At 38.9% G+C, this 24,497-nt stretch overlaps 1 protein-coding gene across 1 annotated transcript in view; it reads left to right on the plus strand.

Annotated features, from left to right (window-relative positions):
* The window catches only part of Es2 (ess-2 splicing factor homolog), a 63,085-nt gene extending 39,957 nt beyond the window's left edge, over positions 1-23,128 (plus strand). Inside the window, exons 6-8 of the mRNA XM_083140661.1 lie at positions 6,480-6,716; positions 16,647-16,869; positions 22,697-23,128. Coding sequence (XP_082996787.1) covers positions 6,480-6,716; positions 16,647-16,869; positions 22,697-23,036 — 800 coding nt within the window. The 3' untranslated portion in view covers positions 23,037-23,128. The remainder of the gene's footprint in view (positions 1-6,479; positions 6,717-16,646; positions 16,870-22,696) is intronic.
* The last annotated feature ends 1,369 nt before the right edge of the window (positions 23,129-24,497 follow it).

Below are 24,497 nucleotides of genomic sequence, written 5' to 3' on the forward strand. Positions count from 1 at the left end.
AGCCCTGTGTTTTTGCAAACTATAGCACAGCAAAAGAAAAGCAGAACTGTTGTAAGTTTGAAGTAACAAGAGTTTAGTTCTACAAAACGAGTAACTCAAAATGTTTTTAACATACTAATTTGTATTCTATCTCTCTCCACATGTTGTTCAGCATTTCAAGCGTAACATTGTTGATAACTGCACGAATGTGATGGCGCAGATCACATAGATCACGAACTGTTGTTTGATACACTTGATTTTTTACAAATCCCCAAAGGAAAAAATCAAGCAGCGTAATGTCTTTGCTTCTAGGGGCCAATAAATTGGATGGCTACTCCTACCAATCCAACGCCCAGGAAATTCACGGTCCAAAAAAATCTCTGACAATTCCTGCGTAATGACATGGTGCACCACCTTGCTGGGATATCACGTCACGAGGAAGTTGTGGCACAATGTACAACTCCAACATATCCAGGTAATTTGCTCCATTAACGGTACGCTCTGCGAAGAAGTATGGCCCTATAACAGTGTTCTTCAACAATGCACACCAGACATTCACTTTTGGAGAGTCACGTTCGTGTTCTCTCACTACACGCGGTGGTTCCGTTCCCCAGATGCTACAGTTGTGTTTATTCGCCTTCCCAGAAGTGTGGAACGTACACTCATCTGAAACACAAAAAGTGAATCGATGTATGCCTTGTTTTCATCAATTTTAGCAAGAATTTCTTCCGCGAATGCTTCCCACAGCGGCTTGTCCTTAGGTTTGAGTTTCTGACAAAGCTGCAATTTACCTAGTCGTATCATAAATACTGACACAAAGTTTGAGGCAGTGTGTACAACCGGTTTTCAAGGTCGTGGCCAACCTTCCTGTGCAAGAGGCTGGAGTGGGCCATTGTGAGTTGAGCTGTCATAGAGGAAGTGTGTTCGGTTCGTAAAAGTGTAGCTATGGAGTGGGGCGATTACGAAAATCGTGTGGCAGTAATAGCGCTTCATAAAGTGGGTCAAACAGCCCCCATGATATTCAGAACACTTAAAAAGTTGAATATCAGCAAATCTTTCGTGTATCGGACCATCAAGCGATTCACAGGGACTGGGACAGTTGATGATCGCCCATGCAGCGTACGAACCAAAAAGTTAGTGCAAGCAGTGGCAGTCCGTATTCGGAGAAATCCTGTACGAAAGCAGGCAGTGCTTGCTCGTGAGCTGAACATTCCCAAAATGTCAGTGTCTCGTGTGTTAAGAAGTGACTTGGGGTTGAAGGCTTACCGGCGAAGTACAGGTCACTTCCTCAATGCACGTCTGAAAGAGCAGAGGGTGATAAAAGCAAAACACCTCCTGCAGCGTTACGCCAACAATGGCCACAGGAAAATTCTTTTCACAGATGAAAAGATATTCAACATTGAGGAAACTTTCAATCGCCAAAATGACCGGGTGTATGCGTCATCATCCCACGAAGCTCGGGAGAAAGCCCCGAAGATCCATAGGGGTCATCATCCAGCCTCAGTCATGGTTTGGTGGGGCCATATGATGGCACCACCAAGCTGCATTTTTGTGAAAAAGGGGTGAAAACGTCAGCCAGAGTGTACGAAAATACTGTGTTGAACTCTGTTGTGAAGCCTTTGAGTGACACTTTGTTCAGGAACCAACATTGGACCTTCCAACAGGATTCCGCACCAGCCCATAAGGCACACTCTACCCAGGAGTGGCTCAAGAGCAATGTCCCGGACTTCATTGCTCCAGCTGATTGGCCTGCTAGCAGCCCTGACCTCAACCCGTTAGACTACAAATTGTGGTCAGTGCTTGAGGGCATGGTCTGTATGAGGAGGCATGCCAATATTGACAGTCTGAAACGGTCCCTGTTGAAGGCAGTGGCGACTTTCCCTACGGAGACAGTGCGTAATGCTGTAGATGACTGGCCGCAGAGACTTCAGGCCTGTGTGAAGGCCAAAGGCAGCCATTTTGAAAAATGATTGGTGTTATGTGTTCGTTAGACCTGTAAGTAACCTATACAATCAGGACATTAAAGTATCTTTAACACTTTCAATGTTGTGTCAGTATTTATGATATGACTAGGTAGATGCCCGTAGGCACAACCGTTTATGGAGAACATCATGTACTGTCAACTTAAGTACCTGTAATTCCCTACTTGCTCGTCGGACTGACTTCCTAGGGCTTCGTTGAAAGGATGTGGGGATTTCTTCAACACTAGCCTCGGAAACTGCACGCTTTGTGTGGTGGCCCGACATTGACTGCACACTGTCGATTTCCCGATGGCTTTTGTCTCATTTCTTGATGGCTTTAAACGTGGGAACATTGTCAGTTGGTCGTAATTGATACTCACGCCGAAAATGATGTTGTACAAGTGTTACAGACTTCAGCTCGGCGAAAGCAAGCACACAGAAAACCTTCTGTTCTGGAGTCCACATTGCAACTGGCACGTTTGTGCTCTCCGCAAACAATGCATTGGCGTGCTTTCGCGCTTTTTGTGGTTATATGCATGCATATGTGCGGAGCAACCACACAGAAAAAAATCATTTTGAGTTACTCTATTTTAGGAACTAAACTCTAAAAATATCTGAAATACATCTCAATTTATGAATTTTTCTTTTATTGGATGTTTAAGCTGCACACACACTGTACAATTCATGTATATTTCAGCCCTTGGATGTCATTCTTTGCAGGATCTTAAAAATTACATTGTTTTCTTCACATTACATTATCACAAAAATTCCATGTTGCTAGTGATTACATATATTAACAAAGATGAAACATTCATGTTTTCAGAACATTTGCAATTTTTTATCAGGTCAGTAAGACTATCAGTTCAGTCAATTTCATATTAGTTCCATATCATCATCATCAAAAATTCATATTGGTTCACCACTAATTTTTATATCTAGGAAAACCTTAACATGATTTTTTTTTTTTAAATATGAGTCCTGTAAGAAATTCTATTTACTTCGTAATAGGGAAGGCTGTGAATCAGAGGATATCATTCAGGTATAGCAATATCATGTTTTCTCTTGAAGAAATAAGGTTCATAAAATTTATGCCAGCCTATGCATTGCTTGAAAAATTATGAAACTGCATTTGCTGAATTCCAAGGTGTCTCAGAAAGTTTCCGATTGTTTTGGACACAGCAAAGATGAAAACGAGTTAGAAAGTTTATATGATTCCCATAAAGATCCAGAATATGTACCACCGAAAAAAGTGAGGATAATGAAGAGGGCAGAGAAGAGTAAAACTGTGCATGACTATGTAAATTGTATTTCATGTAAAATGTGGCATCTACTGTAGATACCGTTGTGTACATGCAGCAGTGCTCATAATGGCATTTTCGAAATCAATTTTACTCTCATACCTGGATGTTAACTGCAATGTAGAAGATAAGTATATTCTTTCCTTCTACTAGATATAAATAACTGTAGTCACATAGAAATTTGTTTGATTTACAGTTTTACTGTGGTTATAACTTTATTTCTGTTATTAACAATAAAAGTAATATTTAAATTAGATATTTGTAGAACTTCGGTTGGGGCTTAACCCCCTTAGACCTCCCCGTGGCTTCGTGCCTGAACAAGTGACTCATTGAATAGCTAAGATTCACTCTTGATCGGTGTAGCAGTAGCTTTACAACCTACAACTAAGAAAGCCATTTCTTGAAACTGGATTGTACTGCGCATTATATACAAGATATAATTGTTTGTCACATTTCCCCATCAAAATCCAGGGTGCTCATTGTACACGCGTAAATACAGCATTTAGTTTTTTTTATGAAATATGTCTTTTATAAATCTGCAATCGACATTTTAAAAGTTATGATATTTTTATAGTAGACCTAATTACCTACTTGTAATTTAATTAACTTTCGCATTTATGATATTTGTGACTTTGATGAAACTAAATTCTTTAATTGTTGATATTTAATTGCAAATATATGTTTTTCTTGGTTCAATATTATACCTAGATAACTATTTTAATCCACAAGAGCTAAATATCAGTGAAATTTATTAAAAATATAAACCCTATGGATATTTCAAATCATTCTTTACAAATATGTCAAGTTAAAGAAAAATATAACAGAATAGAACGCTACAAGAGGCATAAGTTGTTGTCTTTAAGATAGAGAAACTGTATGTATAAATTGCTTATTGAATCACAAAAGGTTCATTCCACGTAAAATCACCCAATTGAAAACAAAAAGTTGCTTCATAGTCATGAATTTTCTTCATTTTTTGTTACTGATAGATACTTGGTCCAATATGTAATATTAGACTGTCCAACAACAGTGGGGAAAGAGCACTGGATTAAGTCATAGAATATGAAAGCATGAAGTTCTGATCTGGTTGATGTATTTTAAATGAATTTTTCCAATGCATTTTTTACTTTCATTTCTATGGTGGAATACTAATGAACTCAACTTTATGTCAGTCACTGATAACAATAATAAGCTTTTTATTTTTTGTAATTTGAATTGATAGGTGTCAATTTCCAAATAGCCATCCCCCGTTGGGGATCATCATACCTTGCTTTTTTTTAAGGGCTCTATGTTTCATTAGCTGGTGGATCAACATAGTGCTTTGTATCCCACTTACAACTGTAAACCCAGTCCCCATTAGTCCCCCCCCCCAAAAAAAAACAAGAAAACCCGTGGTTCATTTTGTTCATGATAGACCAGGTTATAAGGTCATGCTCATAAAAAACCCATGTCTCAATAATTACATGTCTATGCCAGCGATACATTGTAAAGCACATGTAAAAATCCAAATGTGAATATCTCTGACATTATTAAGCTACAATGTATTCCAAAAATTGGTTATGTCTGATTGTCCTGATTCATTATAACAGGTAACATAACCACTGTTAATTCAGGTACTCACGTTTTCCACGAAGCTGTTTTAAGTAAAATTTATATTATTTCAGTAGCCACTGCCACCATCCTCTTTGGAATTCATTGTGTCGTTGCTTGGTGCATTTCTGTTGTTTCTTCCTAAATCGCTGCTAGGTGTGCTGCTGTCGCCTATATGTCTGCTTATGTGTTGTCTGCTGTTCACCGGTCCTACCACATCCAACCTACAACATCCAAATAGCACACAAACCAAACTCCAAAATAGCTGACCAACTAAACAAACATAAACGATAAGTCTTCTGCCCCCTCAACAACCCAGGTGTCTATGATGCTGAATGTGAGTGTTAGGCTCATTACATTGGCAGATCCATCATGCCCATCAGTGAGAGGATTCAGCAGCACGTATCAAATGCAAAAATGGCCCAATCTACCACCAGACTTGCAAAGCATATCAAATTCCACAACCATAAAATCGAAAAACTACATGTCAAATACAAAGCGCACACTCTCATAAACACAAAAATCAAAGAAACACAGGCCATCATGCACTACAACCATGAACTCAACATAGATAGTGGTCAGGCATACCATGCTTGGCTTCCCTTACTGTAGCAATGAACACCTGTGAACAGCAGACGACACATGCGCAGACATATATTATACTGGGACTAATGTAATGAAAAACCTCTTTCAAAATAAGATTTAGCATCCTGTTTTGTGTTACATATCTGATATCGCATCAAATATGTGCATATACAGTAAAAACTGCATATCCCGGAACCTCTATAAGAAGGAAACCTGTAAATACGGGGAAAAAAGTCCTCAGAACGGACGGATTTTATACATGAAAATGACCTGCTTAAGGCGGAAACCTCCTTAACGCGGAAACGGATAACCATTTAAAGACCAACATGATGTTTTTATTCTCAGTAAGACGGAAATTTCTTCCTTTATTTTTTTCGCTCGGAAGAAAACAATGCAAAACTGTAAGTGGAACACGCCTCTGTTGCCACTCGCTTATCGGTAACATTGTCGATATGAAAGAATGTGCTACAATACTCATAGCTGTTACGATTCCGTTTCTTTCTTTCATCTCTTACCCTCTTTCTCCACCTTTCTTTGTCTTTTTCTCCTCTGTTCTTTCGTCATCTTTCTATATTTCTTGTTATCTCTCTTTGTTTCTTTATTTTTTCTTCATTTTTATCTCAATCTTTCTTCACCTCTCTTATTCCATCTTTCAATCTTTCTCTTTCCCTCTATGCACATCGCGCTACGACGCCAGGGCCACCGGGTTCGAAAAGATACATAAGTACGTACTGTACGTTCTTACAATACTGTAAAAAGTGTACCAACATGTTGTGTAGTTACATAATTGTAATCTCTGCTATGCTTATTGCGACTGTATCGCATTTTTATTCATGTACGTACATGCATTAGTACTCTACATTATAAGTAACGCAAAATGTAAATTGTCTTTCCATTATTTCCTGCAGCGCTCTATACTGTATTTAAAGTCAAACCTGTATAAGAAGGAAAACTGTTAAGATGGAAAATTTTGCTCGGAACCATCATGTTCCGGGATAGACAGGTTTTACTGTATTTACGATATATATATATGTATTCATATTTTTCATACATCTTCTCTTTTCAGGTGTAAACTACACTCCAGAAGAACAAGTTGAAATGGCAAAGAAGAAACGTGAAATTCTTCATTTGAATACCCGGTTTGTTACATGTCCGTTTAATGAACAGCAAAACAAGGAAGTTATTCAGGAACTTGCCCAATCGCAAGCCTTGACGAAAGAGGGTAGGATTGGTGTTGATGGCAAGGAGCTAACGCCAAAAGTTAACGGATACAAGTTTGTAAAGACACCCTCTCCTGCTCCAGGTATGTGTATATTTATAAACATATGTATGTTGCTTGCCTGAAAATAGTTCTTGATCTAAAATTAAAGTGTTTATATCCACAGGGTGACTGCTCACCAGGAATTCAGGGAATTATTCGTGAATTTTTGGCTCCGGAAATTGTGTGAATTCTGCGTGAATTTTTCTGCGTAGACGTGAAAAATTGCAACTTTTATTAACACAAATCCAATTGAGTTAATACATATTTATAGATGCCCTGAGGCAAGAATTTCACAGTTAAGCTTCTATTCATATCTAGGAAGGAAAAGAAAGCTGCGTGGAAAATAAAACAGAATTCTCTCAATCTGTTTAATTTGCAAAACAATCTATCTGACAGACGGAAGTTTATTGAGATCTTGAATTTTAATTAGGTAAATTTGGGTCTGAAATTTTTGTCTAACAAACAGGCGCGTCACCTGATAATGTTCGCATGAGCACGTGAACACTCATGTATATGTCTTAAATTACGTACATATTAAATGCACACACACATACATATATTAATTAGAAAAAAATACTGTTTGATGTACAAGTATATACACACAATTTACTCTGACACGACATCTTTCACAACTGATAACTTTTCTAAATAGTTGGTAACACTGACTCCCATGGTGTTCCACAAAGGGTGTTGAACACAATTGCTGTGCGTGTTGCATAGAGCTGACAGGTAAGGGGCTGTTGGCCACCATACTCCAAAGATGTTCACTTCGCTGTGCGAACACTGATGCAAGCGGCAATACTTCTTACATTCGGCACCAGAGTGCAGGGTATACAAGGCATGTCTAGGGGTACTCGAAAAGGTCTGTGCTATATAGTTGCAAACTTTAGAGAGAATTCCCTGAACCTGGCGGATTTTAAGGGGAGGTGACAATTTGCCTGGGTCCTTCTTGTTTTACTTCAAATATACCGTGATTTTGGGGGAAAATTGTTGAAAATAAATTGAACTTTTATTCTCAATTTTCAATTGAAGATGAAGTTACAAGGGAGAGAAGTAAATCTGCATTCAGTACAAAAACAGTATTGTGAACACTCGTATGCGAACTACACGCGACGCCACTGATAACAAACAATTTTTCGTAGATTAGTATATCCCATAACATTTGTGACTTTTTTGTAGATTTATTTCGAGTCTGAGTATGTGAAATGGCAAATGTAAACACTGCACCTTAAATTAAATACTTTTATATACTGTTTAATGGAATTGAATCTGAATGTTTGGATACATTGGAATCACAAAGACTCTTTATATTGTTAATATTATGTATTTGTGTTTGGGGGGGGGGGGGGCAGGGGGTGGCGAGAGGCGATAATACACAAGGTTGAAACAGAGAAAACATCTTGTAGCTTTGATTTTTTGGAAAGTTTGCCTTCAAAACTGGGAATTATACCTGAATTTTATTATGGTCCTAGACTGGCCACCTGATCCAGTTTGCTGGGGCTTCTTTTATTTATTCAAGGAGTGAAATCAACCCCTCAAGGTGGGATTTAAATGGCCACCCACTTTACTCCAAGCAGTAATTAAATTGGTCGGTACTTTGTGTTTGTTCTGCATACATGTTTGTCTCCTCCACACTAAGATGGATCAATCCTTGAGCAAATAAGAATAAGAAAGATATTAAAACATGATTAAAGTTCCTTAGAAGCACTGACGGTCCTGTAAAATGAATTTTTTGACCTCTAAAAGGGTCTTGTAACTCACATTATTGTCAAATAGGATGAGCATGACTTCTTGTTGAAGAAATCCCTTCCTCATTTTCGTTGCCTTCAGCTTCATTATCTGCAACAATATTCAGGTTACATGCATTGCGTGAACCAATAGCCTATTTATGAATAATTTATCTTGTAGTCTACGGTTATTACAAGCATAAAAACACAGTTTTTCGTTTTGACGTTTCAGGAGAACACACGCTCCCTTCATCAGACATTTATTTTTAGTTTGATTAAAGATACAGTTATAACAATGGTTGACATTTTTTAAACAAAAAAGACTCAGTTATACAATGGATGTTGTCAATGTTACATTGTTGTAATATAGCAACTTAACTGTAAAAATAAACAGTCTGTTTCATTTTTATTTTGAATAAAAATTTTGATCAAATTATTTTTTTTATTTAAAAATTATGAATCCCAAATATCATCAGGCAATTGAAAATCATCATTGCTTTCACAGAGTTTCTTGATGTTTTCTGTTACATTACATTTTAAAGATGGTGGCTCACTCTACTTACGAAAATGAAGACTCCGTGGTGGGTCTATGTTACCATTTTCATTATTTAATTTATTTCAGTGTTCTGCATTGAACAAAGCTTCCCAGACATTATTTATGAATAGATGGCAACACTACTTTTTTGCTGTTGCATAAAACTTTTTGTACAGTAAACTGTGAAACAGTTTTCAACTAAATTTGGCACAATTGTAGGTATATTGCAGTAGCACATTTTAGATGAATGTGGGTTCGATACCCGGTGGAGGCACATAGTGGTTCGGATCCCACTTTAAACTGTAGCTCCTGTCCCGATTAACCTTACTGAGTATAAAGTGAGCTTAAAACCCAAACTCGATTGAGACGAAATGCCAATATTTTACCTCCAATGAAAGCTTCTACTATTCCATCTGAAATAAAACAAACTTCAACACTCGATGATGTACAGTTCTCAGTTAATCATGGTCTGGAAAACCTGGAAAATAGGGAATTTGCCATGTCAGGGGAAAATCAAGGAAATGTCAAGAAATTTTGCAGATTGTCTGGAATTTACGTGCATTTTGGAGTCTGCAAGAGAAAAAGTTGCAAAATGAACAAGCAGTTCACTTCCACTTTTGGATTCGGTTATTGTGATTCCACTCCCAAAAGAGTTTGGGTTTAGAAACTTGTTTCTTTCGTTCTTATTATTGCCAGTCTTGTGCAAAATTATGGTTCCTTCGAATTTCTGTAATAAATTTTCACTTTTTTAATACTAGACATTAGAAAGAATATCAAAGAAAAACTTTCAGGCCAGATATCGGAAACTAAAGTACATTGACAATATGATCATAATTATTGGAAAGGTTGATGAAGATGAGGTTATTGTCTATTATTTTATAGATCTTAGTTTTGTTGGCATTTCCTGTAGAATTCCTACATGCAACAAAAAATTCTCCAGATGCTGTGTACTTATAAATGTAAGCAAAAAAGCAGTATTTTCTACAACACTATAAATCTGCTAGAAAATGAAAAATTGTGTATGGTTTATGAAGGTAATGTTGTTTATGAACTTTTTCTGTTTTTATATTGTGGAGATCTGTTATGGTGAAATAATGTACCTCTGTTACCTTAGCCTAAAGGCAAGATGCACGTGATTGTAACATCCAATACAGTTGATGCCGATTGTAATTTCACATTTAACTCTTTGAATTTTCATGTGTTCTTGTGTGTGTAGAATGGAATTTGCTAAAAAGAAAAAAAGTTGTGAAAGTGAATATTCATAATAATTAACGGATTATATATTTAATTGAAAAACACAAGGTTCAAAGCAAAAATCATGATGATAAACATGTCTGGAAAATTTTCATTTTTGTACTGGAAAACCTGGAAATGTCAGGGAATTTCATAATAAAAAAATCGTAACTATCCCGTAAATGATTTTTTTTAGAAAAAAGTTCTGTCCATTTGAAAAGAACACACTTTAAAGTTCTTAAGAAAGAAACTTTTGATAAACTTCCAATACTATAGTGGCCAGCCATCGTAAATGGTCCATCTGCTAAAGGTTAAATTACAGTTTGTATCTATCAAAATTTTTCTCCACAATGCTCGTCATAATAATGATGCATTTTGCATAATTTTCAGGGCATGTAGGCTGTGGAATACAATGAAGCCTTTTTTTTTTTCTTCATTATTTGAGCATATTTTTACAGATTTCAAGTAAATAAACAGGGTGTCTACCAGTCAAGAAATCAACAAGTAGGTCAAGAGAGTCACGAAAAAGTCCCAAAAATGAAGCTTGTGGTCAAGAATTTTTACTCTTGTTTATAGTATAGTGAATTTACATTGTTATACCCTCCACAAAATTAGTTTGGTATTGAGAGCTGAAGGAACACGTGTCACGGTATTGCCATATCATGCAGTACGGGACGATACGCAATGCACCCGCCTGATGGTGTTTCGTGGAAAACATGTTATGAAAAGGAACATCAATGATGAAATGTGTTATTGTTTTCTCTCTTCACTTCCATCTCCCTTACAACATGAATGAAATAACAAAATGAGCATTGTTTACAGGTTACCTTTTCAATGCATTCTGAAAATATTGAATATATACACTTGCATTAACCATTTCTTTCCGATTCCGAAGTCCCCGTTAAAGTCTGCCCATCTTTCAATTATACCGCAACTGCAGTGCACAAAAGTCCAGTTGGTGGTGCGTCTGACTTTCACGCGGGAGACCTGCGGTAGTTTGTGGAACTTCTTCAAATATCCCGACAGGGTTACGGGCTGTTGGTGAACCACATCACCTCCATAATATGGCCTACATCAAAGTCGAGAATGTATGGAGCCCTACCTCCACATCCCCATATGCCTCCATACTTTATTTTGCGTCCATTAATTTTGGCCGCAGTGGCTCAGTCGGTAACGCGTCTGACTACCATGCTAAAGGTCCCGGGTTCGATCCCCGGCCGGTTCAAATCCAGGAACTTTTCTAACGGTGGAAGCGGCCCCGGCGCCTACCCAGCGTCGAATAACATGGGTACCTGGGGGAAACCCTGGGGGGTAAAGGCGGTCAGGTGCGTGATGCTGATCACATCACCCCCACTCACGACCGGATCAAGAAAGTGTGGGGCGTTACCCCCACACCCCCTATACGCCTTCATGGCGTGGTGCTATGCACAGGGGAGCACTTTACCTTTACCTTTTTTTACCATTAATTTTTTTGTATGAGAATCCCAGAGATTTTACGACTGTCCTTAAAGATGTTTTCCCACCTTGAAAAAGTCCCGAATCTTTCAACGAAACGTGCAGTTCCCCAATAGTGGGATGATCTTTCCTCCTATAATAAGAGTAAATATAAAAACAAATAGTGTCTTGCTGAAATGTATCTAAATTTGTCACGCGTTTACTGATATTCTTCTTCTTTCCTTTGGTTTCCAATTTTGAAGCCTCGCATTGATTTATTTCCACCACATTATACTTTTTTCCCTATGGTAACAATAGTGTTCTTAGACATGCCGACAGCAGCAGCAGTCCTGTGCAGAACTTTATTTACAGAAATGATTGGACCCCCCATTGTTTTTCACTTGCTCAAAATATTTGCACACAGAACAAACCATCTCCCGCGTTTAGCCTTTGAGAGGAATTCCTTTACCGAAGGCTTTCTTTCATTTAGTGCATGGCCTCTTTGGTACATTGTCATCTCAAGTATTGTTGCCTCCTGTGCTTGACATTCTTCACACAAGCGCACGACACACACAAGCAGAACAAAAAATTATGTACAAAAAAAATAACACACTAAAACAACACGCTATATACAACAGAGAATATGCTAAATTCAGTAAACACTAAACAAACGGACCAGTTAAAATATCACAGCAACGCAACGCAACAAACAAACAACACGTCCTCTCCCAACAACATGAAAACTGATCCCAGGAACAATCGCCTGATAAGCGGCAACACCATGATAAACGTTTTCTGTTGCTAGGTAACCAGGGCTTGTGTGAAGCACTAGGAAGATTTTGATTGGCTCTCATGGCAGCAACACACCCTCCCGCAGTGACGTAGACCCGGTTTCTCCACGTGCTTCACAAGCGTCAATACCAATCTAATTTCGCAGCAGGTATAGGCCTATACACCTGTAATGGGATTTGATAAAATTTGAATATTTGAAAATCTAAAATTGTATTGATTTGTGATGGATAGATTTTTTCGCTTCGTTTCTGAAGAATTACATTGTTGCGTGTGTGAAGTTTTGTAAAAATATTAAATAAAGTAAGGTGGCCATTCCCCATCCAGGATGAAGTCTGGAGCATTCATTTTTACATGTGTTAATAGTTAAAGCAGGTCTAAATCTCTTGTTAAAGTACAGATGCAGTTTTCATCTTAACCAGCAGCTTCCCGATGGCGCGGTGGTAGCGTCGTCACCTTGTAATCAAGGGGTCCCGGGTTCGCTACCCAGTTTAGGCACATAGTGGTTTGGATCCCACTTTAAACTGTAGGTCCAGTCCCGATTAGCCTTACTGTGCATGAAGTGGACTTAAAACACCAAATCAATCAATCAATCAATCATCTTAACCAGCCTTGTGGTGGGGGTTTTCATTGGATAAAAATATCTATTTTCGTAATTTACAACTATACCTAAATAGCGGGCGATTAAATACATGTTAAGGTGAGGTGTGACAGTTTTGCACCAGGCATGCATTTATTTAAATATCGTCGGAATGAAATCCATGCATAATTTGAGAGTATGAATTTCTCCCCATGTTGCAAGTGGAATCGATTTTTAAAGTTTATTATTAAGCTAGATACAGTGTTTTAAAAATATGATAAATAAGTATTTACAGAATCCCATGTATTTCTTATGGAGAAACAACTTGAACTTCAGTTTGCGGCTAAACAAATGGGAGTTTCGACTCTTTCTAGTGAAAATATCATCTTCAATCGATCCTCGACTCGGTCATGTGTGTTTTCCGCCATTGAAAGTGTGATAGTCTCAAGAAAACAAATGAAATAATTCCCCCATAAGCTAAATGCATTTTTCCTTGCCTCCTACGGCCATTCTGGCAGTGTTGCCAAACCTGATGCACATAAAAGAGCTAAATTTCACCTTAAATTGAGATAAAGTTGACTTTCAAGGAGCTAGATTTACGAAGGCTTGATAAAGTGCCTCCCGGTCTGGATCTGACGGCATCACCCTTCGCACGAAAATAAGGTATTACCGGATAATAATATTGTCATCTTCATCTCAGCCAAGGTGCTATATAAAAGTACCTGGGGAGGTAAGAAAGGGTGGGACGATGCAGCCAATATATTAATATTGCAAAATTTATGCTCATGGCAAAAGTTGGTCTATGTGGGCAAGGGCTAGTGATGGCATCATAGTGAGGCAGGGGGTGGGTGCCACGGTTCACAGCCAAACGACTGCAAGAAAGAGTTATATATGGCCCCAAAAGAGCTAAGTTGGCAACAGTGCTCCCCAGCTGCCTCAGAGAGAAGGACCTCGGGGAAATTGTCACTCTTCCCCTTAAGAAAAAGTCAAGAATTTTGGATTTGTTATTTTGGTAGACACCCTGATAAAACACTAAAAATACTGACCGAGGCAGTCTTTATTGTAACACTTCCACCCTCTAATAGGGTCTTCTGCAAAGATTCAAACTAAAATAAAATAAAAATCGTACCAGAAGATTATATACAGGCACACAGTACAGGGTCTATATACAAAACACATGAAGGTGTCAGTCCTTATCTGAGAGGTTTCCTATCAGGAATTCCTGTGTGTGGTGCCTCCTGACAGGCAATTGACACCATACCTAACAGGTGATTGACAAGTACATGCTGACACCATCCCCTTATCAATTCCTCCTCTTCTCTTTCTTCGTTTTTCTTCCTTCTTCTTTCCTCCTTCCTTTTTCTCATCCTTTCCACTCTTTCTAACACTCTCTTCCATTCGTCGTTGATATTAAGTCCCCCCAATGACTGGAAGTGTTACCATTCAAGTAAATGTTCACGTAATGCGAAACTAATAATATTGCAAAATCTGAAAATTTACATCAACTTGAAATTCCTTTCGGAGCATACATGTGAATCTTTGTGTAGTTTGCTTTCACTGTTCTGTACTAGATATTCTCAATAGTTTTATGGCTACGTAAGTCTGTTAAACTATTGAGAATATACATGGTGTATCATAAGTAATAGCGCAAATTGACACAGTTGAAAGTACACGATAATAGAATCAAAAATGTCTCGGTAAACCTGGGTCCGCAAACGAGCGGCTTTCGAGATAATTGCGAATGTGTGGTTACAAACCGCCACTGACTTCATTGTTTGTAAACGTCATCCTAGTTGGTAAAATGCTAATAATACAGTAACAATAGTCATTGGAGATCTCATTGCTTTTATTGAACATTCTACTTACTTTAACAAACGTTAGTATGTTACATGTTACAATTACTGTACACTCGTACCTGTTAAAGGAGGTGTTCCAAGTGTGCAATACTGTACGCAATTCCGCATTGAGTTTCGAAATCTTTTGAACACCCCCAGTTCATTTCGGAATTGGTCACAAGCATGTGCAATTCTCTGTACTGATTGTATCCATCCTGTTTGATTACAACGCCACCTCTCGGAAATGTTCTGTTTTGTAAACAAAGAGCAAACCTCAGAACGCGCAAGGAGTAAAGCACTCGGTGTTTACAAAATGCAATCAGTGACGGCTTCTAAACACACATTCGCACACATTATTAGCATTTTACCAACTAGGATGACGTTTACAAACAATGAAGTCAGTGGCAGCTTTTAACCACACATTCGCAATTACGAGGTGTGGCTAGAAAAAAACCGGACTGTTGCTACAAAATCTTTTATTGGTTATTTTGTACAATACGAACATTATCCTCTTCAAAGTACTCCCCTGCACTATTGATACACCGCGCCATACGAATCTCCCATTGCTGGAAGCAGTGCTGGAAATCATTTTCTGAAACCATGTTCATGACCTCCGTCGCTTTGATTTTCACAGATTCTACGGTCGTAAATCTGGTTCCTTTCAATGCTGATTTGACCTTTGGGATTTAAAAAAAGTCGCACGGAGCAAGATGCGGTGAATAGGATGGATGTTCTAAAACTGGGATTCCATACTTGGCCTTGACTGACAATGCCGTGTGGACAGGAGCATTGTCCTGATGAAGAATCCATGACTTGCTTTTCCACAAATCAGGTCGTCATCTTCTTACTCACGAAGGCTCGTCAGCACTGTAATGAAATAATGCTGGTTGACAGTTTGACCTTCCAGTACCCAATTCGAATCAATTCACCAACATTTGCAATGTTTGATTCCGTTTTTGACGTGCAAGGCCGTCCAGGATGCGAGTCGTCCGCGATCACTTCTCGTCCCTCTTTAAACCTTTGAAACCACTCAAACAATTGAGTGTGTGATAAACACTAATTTCCGTACACTTCCTTCAACAAAACATATGTTTCTGTGGCGAATTTTCCGAGTTTCATAAGAAACTGCACATTGATACGCTGTTCCACTTTCACACTTAACATTTTTCCGACGGAGCACAGATGTACGGTTCACTTCGTCCACAAGCTACAGCGGAACTGAGCGCCGCGCATCCTGGGCAGTCACACAGTCGATAGGCAGGATATCACGTTATAAATTCATGCATCACTTGAGCTTGACGTGCTTGCCGTTTTTCGACAGCAACATCAATCCATTTTTTTTTTCTAGCCGCACCTTGTATCTCGAAAACAGCTCATTTGCGGACCCATGTTTACTGAGACTTTTTTGCTTCTATTATCGTGTACTTTCAACTGTATCAGTTTGCACTATTACTTATACATCAGTGAAAGCAAAGCACACGAAGATTCACCTGAATGCTCTAGAAGGAATTCTAAACATATGTAATTTTTCAAATTTTGCAATATTGTTTATTCATATGGTTTACATTACTTTTTTTCTGCCATTTTTTGGCTAATTGCGAAGATGGGGATGAGTGATGATATGATGAAATTGATGAATGAACACTCATTCCCACACCAGGATTTAAACCCGGGTCCGTTGGCAAAATTTTGCAATATCATAGCAGTTTTTCGAATGGAGGGGAAAATTTGAAAAAAGCTGCCTGGCGGCGACCAAAGATCCAGCGAAGTCTTAATTCAACATCCATTGAGAGCTGTAGCATCATGTAAATTCTTAATCCAGGTCTTGTATACTTGCAGGTGTGAACGAGTCTCCTCTGATGACATGGGGTGAGATTGAAGGAACTCCTTTCAGATTGGATGGAGGGGACACGCCGTTTCTTGACACTCCGGGACCATCTTTTAAAATTCCTGAACTTCCCAAAAGAGAGAAATTAGCCTTGGAATTGGCAGAAAAAGTTAGTCAGAAGCACAGGGAGATGAAAATGAAAGCTATACAGGTGGCTCGGCAACAACTGGCAACGTAAGTACTGATCTTACTTCAACATTTACGATTATTAATTTTAAGATCTTAATGTTAGAGGGAATCAGGTTAGTAATTGGAAGGTTAATACTAGTGTAAAGTGTAGGAAATAGGATAATAGAGTTAATAGGTTAGGGATTTAAAGTTGACAAAGTTATTAATTGGGAGTGGTAGGAAGTTTGAAAGCCTCTATTTGTTGTTATTTTTTATCTGTTAAAAGTTCTTCATCACCATGAATTGTTAAAGGTGTGGAGAAGTGTGGAGATTAATTATGTTCTTCTTAAAGATTCGCATGACCACTTTTTATAGATGCAAAATAATCTAACACAGTTATTTTTAGTGCTTATTATTTTATTTCATCTGTGACGTTTCGTTCTTCGTTCTTCTAGCCAGATTATATTGTTGCTGTATGTTATAATAACACACCTCCTCCATATCGTGCATATAATTTCTAAACCCCTTCTTCTAAGATGGGAGAGATGAAGTTGATAAAGCAACCATGGCAACCAGTTCAATAAGTGCCGACCTATGGCTACTTACGATACCAAAGTTGGATGTATCTGTGCAGTACATTTATGTAACAAAGTTTGATAATATTTTAAGTTGCTTTATTTAGGCCTTCACACTACCACCTCTATATACTCTCGATGCTTTCGCTTCCATCATACCACACTGTCTCAGACAAGACTGACTATGAAGTGGTTACATCCTCGTGCCACAAGATGGTGTCTGTGCAGATGAGATCTTTTCAACACTTGGTGTTGATAGTAATCTGCGTGGCATTTCTCCACTCATTCCATCTCCCCTCCCATTTGCCATCTACAGAGATAAGATATCTCCAATTACAGAGGCACTGAAACAACATGAATAATGTAAATATGAATATTAATGAAATGAAATGCCATCCTCACATATTACATGACAGTGGTGTGGCATGTCTTTTTCAAAAGTGTTACCGGCTGCCCCCCCTTCAAAAAAAATGCCCTCGATCTAGAGTTTTGTTCATTTCATTCTTTTTTTTGCAATCCGCTCAGTGATTTAGCCACAATCACTCCTAGAAAGAACTATCACCCAAGAGAGAGTTACCGCAAAAATCCAGTGAATAGTGGTCAAGCCTTGCCAATTCTTCATCTCTGTTTCTTTGCAAAGAAGTGGAAAGGGGAAGAAGAACCACACATGTCTTGGGTCAGTTTGACGTTTGTGCGGTAAGCAGACGACAGAGTTCCGCTCCTCCAGCGGTGGAAGTACTGTACGTACTAGTGTTTCCAACTTAGTTCTTTGGAGCAAGGTTTGTCCAAATCACGAATCGCACCAAAACTTATCTTTTCATCTAATACCTAACTGGTCTCAGTTGTAGTTAAATCCAGCCTTGGCTTTGCAGTCTAGCTCTAGTTGCTTCACAGAAATACTATCCCCGTTTTAGGCAGGATTTAGCTCTTCTCTGCCAATTCAATATGACAACACTGGCCTGTGACAGGCAGGCCTGACTGGTAACTGGGTCCCTAAACAGGCATATGGATAACCCCATAGTGCACTTGCCCCATAGTCTTCTCTTGCATTGGCACTCTCTCCTCTTGTTACCTTTTGAGGGTAGCGGAACAGCCCTCCCTCTTTGCTTCTGTCGGCTGCAGAAAAAACGTCCTCTGCAATATCTACTCAGCTGCAATGCTAATGGTTAACGTATTTAACAATGTTGTTATTTTATTGAAACAACTTTTTAATTATTTTACATTTTGCTGTTATTCATGATGGATGCAGTAAACGCAGTTTAAAATTACTTACGTGAAATTTAGAAAATTTTGCACTTCCGCATTGCACAATTTAATGGTTAAATCCTATTAATTTCGAAGATCCACTGTCTTCATTCACAAAAGGGTATGGCGTTTGAAGCGGAGATGGTATGTTTTCTATGACAGAACCGGTTGGGTGAAGTATGAATATGGAGGAGATGGTGTGGTTAGTGGAGTGAAGGTGTTGAGAAAGGCCTGATTTTGGTGTGTCTGTCACAGAAAACACTGTCAAAGAAACCCATGCTATCATCCAACAGAAACCAGCTCTGAACCTGGACAATGGACAGAGAAAAGATGCGGTGCACATACTCGACCACCCTCCAGCCACGCGGGGAACAGGAACTGCACCTTGCCGAGCAGCACAGCCCAGCCCCCCAACCACCACCCGGCAGTGCCACCAGACAACAGGAAGCAGACGACACAAACCAGGATGCATACGCCAGCGCCGCTGAACGGGAGAAATTGCAACTACCGCCGCCGGGGAACAAACAAAGCAGTGACGCGATACCATCTCCTCTTCAAACACCGTACCGTTTTGTGAATGAAGACAGTGGATCTTCAAAATTAATAGCATTTAACCATTAAATTGTGCAATGCGGAAGTGCGAAATTTTCTAAATTTCACTTAAGTAACTCCTCTGTTACATGGCTATAACTAACAGTTGGGCTGAAAAGTTCGTAGGCTAACATAGTAAAAAACATTTTTTTGACAAAATTCGATTTTATTATTCAATATAGTTGCCTTCGAGGGCGATACAACGATTATAGCTGTCATACAATTTTTCGATGCCATTTTTATAGTACGATTTCTCTTTAGCCTCAAAATAGGCCTCAGTTTCGGTGATTACCTCTTCATCAGTGCTAAATTTCTTTCCAGCGAGCATTCTTTTAAGGTCTGCAAACAGGAAAAAGTCACTGGGGGCCAGATCTGGAGAATATGGTGGATGGGGAAGCAATTCGTAGTCTAATTCATATAATTTTGCCATCGTTTTCATTGATTTGTGACACGGTGCATTGTCGATTGTGAGCACGCGCGGCACCCATTTTGCACACAGCTTTCGCATGTTCAAATATTCATGCACAATATGTCCAACACGTTCCTTTGATATTTTTAAAGTCTCAGCTATCTCGATCAACTTCACTTTACGATCATTTAAAATTATTTTGTGGACTTTTTTTATGTTTTCGTCGGTAACAGCCTCTTTGGGGCGTCCACTGCGTGCATCGTCTTCGATGCTCATTTCGCCTCGTTTAAATTTAGCAAACCACTTCTCAACGGTTGATTTTCCTGGAGCAGAGTCCGAATAATGTTTATCAAGCCAAGCCTTGGCTTCAACAGTATTTTTTTTTCGCCAAAAAGCAATGCTTTATTAACACACGAAATTCTTTTTTATCCATTTTTTCACAATAACAAAAGCTGCTTCACTCACAATGCTATATCTCACGAACTAATTATCCGGCAGCTGTGAAATTTATACACGTATCTTTTGAAGGTTAGTACTAAGTAAAAATCACATGGATTTAATTCTAGTAACGCCATCTATGAATCAGCCTACGAACTTTTCAGCCCAACTGTTACAAACCCGGTGGAGGCACAAGTGGTTCGGATCCCACTTTAAACTGTAGGTCCAGTCCCGATTAGCCTTACTGTGCATAAAGTGGACTTAAAACACCAAATCAATCAATCAATCAATCAACCAACTGTTACAACATAAATATATTTACACAGAGTACTGATGTGCTCTTATAAAATGTTTGTAAACTCTCCATTAATCCACAACCAATACAAGGACTAAAGGGACTAGATGAGATTTGTCCAGAATAAATATAACCATAATAAGAAAGAAATAATGAAATAAATTCACACACATATTAATGGCATATATCCATACATACATACATATATATACATTATACATGTACACATAATGTATTAACCAATTGTGTAAGTGTGTCTGTCATGTGTTCTTTTATGGCATTTTTATAATCCAAAATATTAAAATTGAAATCAATGGTCGAATACTAGCAATGGTTTTTAGAGCTTCGATCTCAGTACTTCCATTTTAATGTTTTACATATGGATGGGTCCAAAGTGGTCGAATCAGTTGGTTGTGTCTTTATGGTGGGCTTCCAAAGGCGCAGTTACAATTTACATCCTAACTGTCCCATCTACATCTACACTGCAGAACTGTATGGAGTCATAAAGGCTGTGGACTTTGCTGACATTTGCACTGTAGAGAAAGTCCTCATTTTCACTGATTCAATTAGTGTGCTCCAGAGTGTAGAATCACTGTCTTCCAGGCATCCTGCAATGCAGTGCATCCTTAGACATCTTGTGTCCTCATCTGCCACAGCCCAAGTTGGCTTCTGTTGTGTCTAGTCACGTCAGCATAAAGGGAAAGGAAGCAGTTGGTGCTGCTGCCAAGTCTGTTGATGCAGACGGTGACTTGTCCGCTTTCTGCCAGCCAGGGATCTGCAGAATGTCTCTCGTTGCTACCTTTTTTTTTGACACTTGATAGGGAGAGTGTTCCCCCCACCATGGCAGTCATGCTTTGGGCTCTGACTATGGGATGCGTAGCAGGTTCGAGTCTCCTGGGGAAGCATAACAACTTTTGTACTGAGATTTCGGCCTGTGTATGTGACCGTGGCCACCCACCATCGTGAGGAAATTGGGGAGCTACGAGTGAGTAGCGTAACCCGGTCATGAAAACCTACAAACAATAACAATCGGGAACTTGTCGTGCTGACAACACATAACCCCATAACTGGTTGGATGACCTCCCACCTCGGCAAGTGGGAGTGCAGCCAGCAGTTGGTAGGTGGACGGCCTCATGGACTGTTGCACCACGGGTTAAGTTAACGTAAAGTGGGACAAGGACAAGGTTTGTGCTATCAAGCCTGCCATTGGTGCATAATGTTCCTCTTACCATCAATCATGTCGAGAAGACGTCATTTTAACTTGACTTCAAATTGGACACAGCTGTTTCAGTCATGGTCATTTGTTGCAAGGGCTGCATCCTCTGCTGTATCCATGTACACAGTGGCGTGCCCAGGATTTTCGAAAGGGGTGGGTTATGTGTACATTATCATTTTGCCATCTTTTCCCTACCTTTGACGTTCTTTTTTTTTTAGAAATACTGGACCAAAACGGGGGTGGGGTTATAACCCCCCACCAACCCCTCCTTGGGCATGCCATTGCATGTACATAATGTTACTGTAAGGGATCATCATATTCTTCTCAAGTGTGCCGACTCTACTTTCTTGAGACAGAGTTTTAACCAGGTGCCTGCAGTCTCTTATCACTCCTTGCTTTCGCTTTGAAGCCAGTGGGCGGAGCTTAAGTTTGTCGGCGTAAGATGACCGCATCTACTTCAACCAATGACTTCAACCGACAGAAGAACATCGCATCGGTTGGAAGGAGCTTGGAAGTAGGCTCCAACTACAAACGCAAACTCGAGGTTTACTTTACACTAAAATAGTACAAAACAAACTACAACTAGCTTTATTTGCTCATGGAATATTATTCCTTCAGGTTTCCTGCCGCTTCTGTTTGTTCAGCCGTGTGTTGAGCAGGCACCATTGCTTCCTAAATCTTATTCAAAAGTACACAAAATTACATGCTTTCTTACGGCGTCTTCGAATGTTTTGGTCTGACTTCTCCGGTTCTGTCACGTGACCAGGCTTCAGAAAAAATGCGAGATGCTTGCTCCTTCCGCTTCTTAGCTCCATGGTTTTAACCTTCCCAATCCATGTTGGGACATGATGAGTGTGTTTTAGCAAATGCTTTTAGCTTTCTGAGAAGAGTAAGCCACTTACACTGTTTTTGAGGAATATTTTAGTCTCTCCTTACCTTTTTAATGTGTTCTGTATGTCATGTACAACTTTGCACTTGTAACCTTCCTCAAGGGCTCTTTACACCCCTTGTTAACATGGAGGTAAGGGTTTTAGATAAAAGGATTTTTTTCATTTTGTATAAAACATTAAATGCGCATATGTACCGATGTACTCAAAAATTTGAATTAATTCATTCAATTGTAGGCCTTCTCCACGTCAAAGTCCTGGAACCATGGATCGTCTTAACACCATGTCCCCAGCAGCTAGAAGGCTTGCATCGACCCAGCTTCGCCGTCTACAAACAGACAGAGCCCTCAGAGCATCGTACAGCCCAAGTCCTCGGTCCTCCTTGGTTCAGAGCACCACTCCCAACCGAGGGTCAAGTTCTACGAGAGGATTCCAGACTCCAACCAGCGAGAGGGGGAAGAGTGAAGGCAGTGCAACGCCTGGACTGTCACGTGCAAGGAAAGCGATGGAACCAGCCAGTCTTACGGACAACTTGCTGAATCTGCCAAAGAGACCTCGTGCTTCGGATTTCTTTTGAAATGTAAAATGTTGTGCATTTTTTATGTATTTCAGTGTATAAATTGTGAGCCTTTTTTGTAAATTGTTGTAAATATATATATATTTATATTTATGTGAAGAACTATATTATTAAATTGATGAAAATGCTGGGAAGATGTTTCTACATTCAAATGTCAATTGAAACGTGGAATCTTTTATAAAGTAAATGCGCTTTCATGAAATGATATACATAAGGGGCATACTTTACTTTTGCACTGTGGTGGAGCACCCTATAAGGCCCGGAGGCTGAGCCTACCATAATATTCTAGTCTATTACAGTTTTGTTTTTACTTATAATTTCATTAAATTACATTTAATAAAGAAATTAAATTTTAGGTATAATAATTCACAAATTTCTATGTCTGCCCGATACTCGATCTTTGCATGCAGTGAGCCACCTTTGGTGTTCATTTCTAGACAATGGAACCAACTAACTAACTAACTCCCTAGCCTTCTTAAACCCGAAGGTTCATGGCTGCAGCAACACAGGCCTTCCATCTTTCCCTATCTTGAGCAAGTTCTATATACTCTTTTCCATCCCTACCGATTTCCTTTAGGTCCATCTCAACGTTGTCCCTCCATCTTCGTCTTGGCCTTCCTACAGGTCTCTTACCATCAGGTTTCCCAACAAGAATCCTGTAAACTCCTCTTTCCTCTCCCATTCGTGCCACATGGCCTGCCCACCTAAGTTTTCTTGATTTAATTATTCTAATAATATCTGGACATGAATACAAATTATGTAGTTCTAAATTATGTAACCTTCTCCACTCACCTGTCTCCTCATCCCTTTTAGGTCCAAAGATTTTCCTAAGGATCTTATTTTCAAATACTCTCAATTTATGTTCCTCTTTCAATGTAAGGGACCAAGTTTCACACCCATATAATACTACAGGCAAAATTACTGTTTTGTATATTTTAACTTTTAGTTTCTTAGATATTAAACGAGAAGACAAAAGTTTATGAAGAGAGAAGTAACATGCATTTCCTGAATTAAGCCTACTTTTTATTTCCTCTTTAATATAATTTTCATTTGTTAATATTACTCCTAAGTATTTGAATTTGGAAACTGTTTCAAACGATTTGTTATCAATAATTAGATTTTGATTATTACCTAACACTTGGTTTCGGCCTGTTAGCATATATTTAGTTTTCTCTTTGTTAACTTCCAAACCTATCTCTTTAGCAGTTTTGAAAAATATTTTAGCATTATTCTTAATTGTATTCACATCATCCCCCAGTAAGTCTACATCATCTGCATATGCTAACAACTGAGTCACACCATTTAATTTTTAGTCCTTATTTAGTTTCTTTTACCTTCCTAACAGCATATTCTAAGGCAAAATTAAAGAGCAATGGAGATAATGCATCTCCTTGTTTTAACCCATCATGAATTGAAAATTTGTCAGACATATTAATACCCACACGAATTTTACTTTCTGTT

Source organism: Lepisma saccharinum, chromosome 18 (genome assembly GCF_977018435.1).
Source record: "Lepisma saccharinum chromosome 18, izLepSacc3.1, whole genome shotgun sequence".
In the NCBI taxonomy this organism is placed as follows: domain Eukaryota; kingdom Metazoa; phylum Arthropoda; class Insecta; order Zygentoma; family Lepismatidae; genus Lepisma; species Lepisma saccharinum.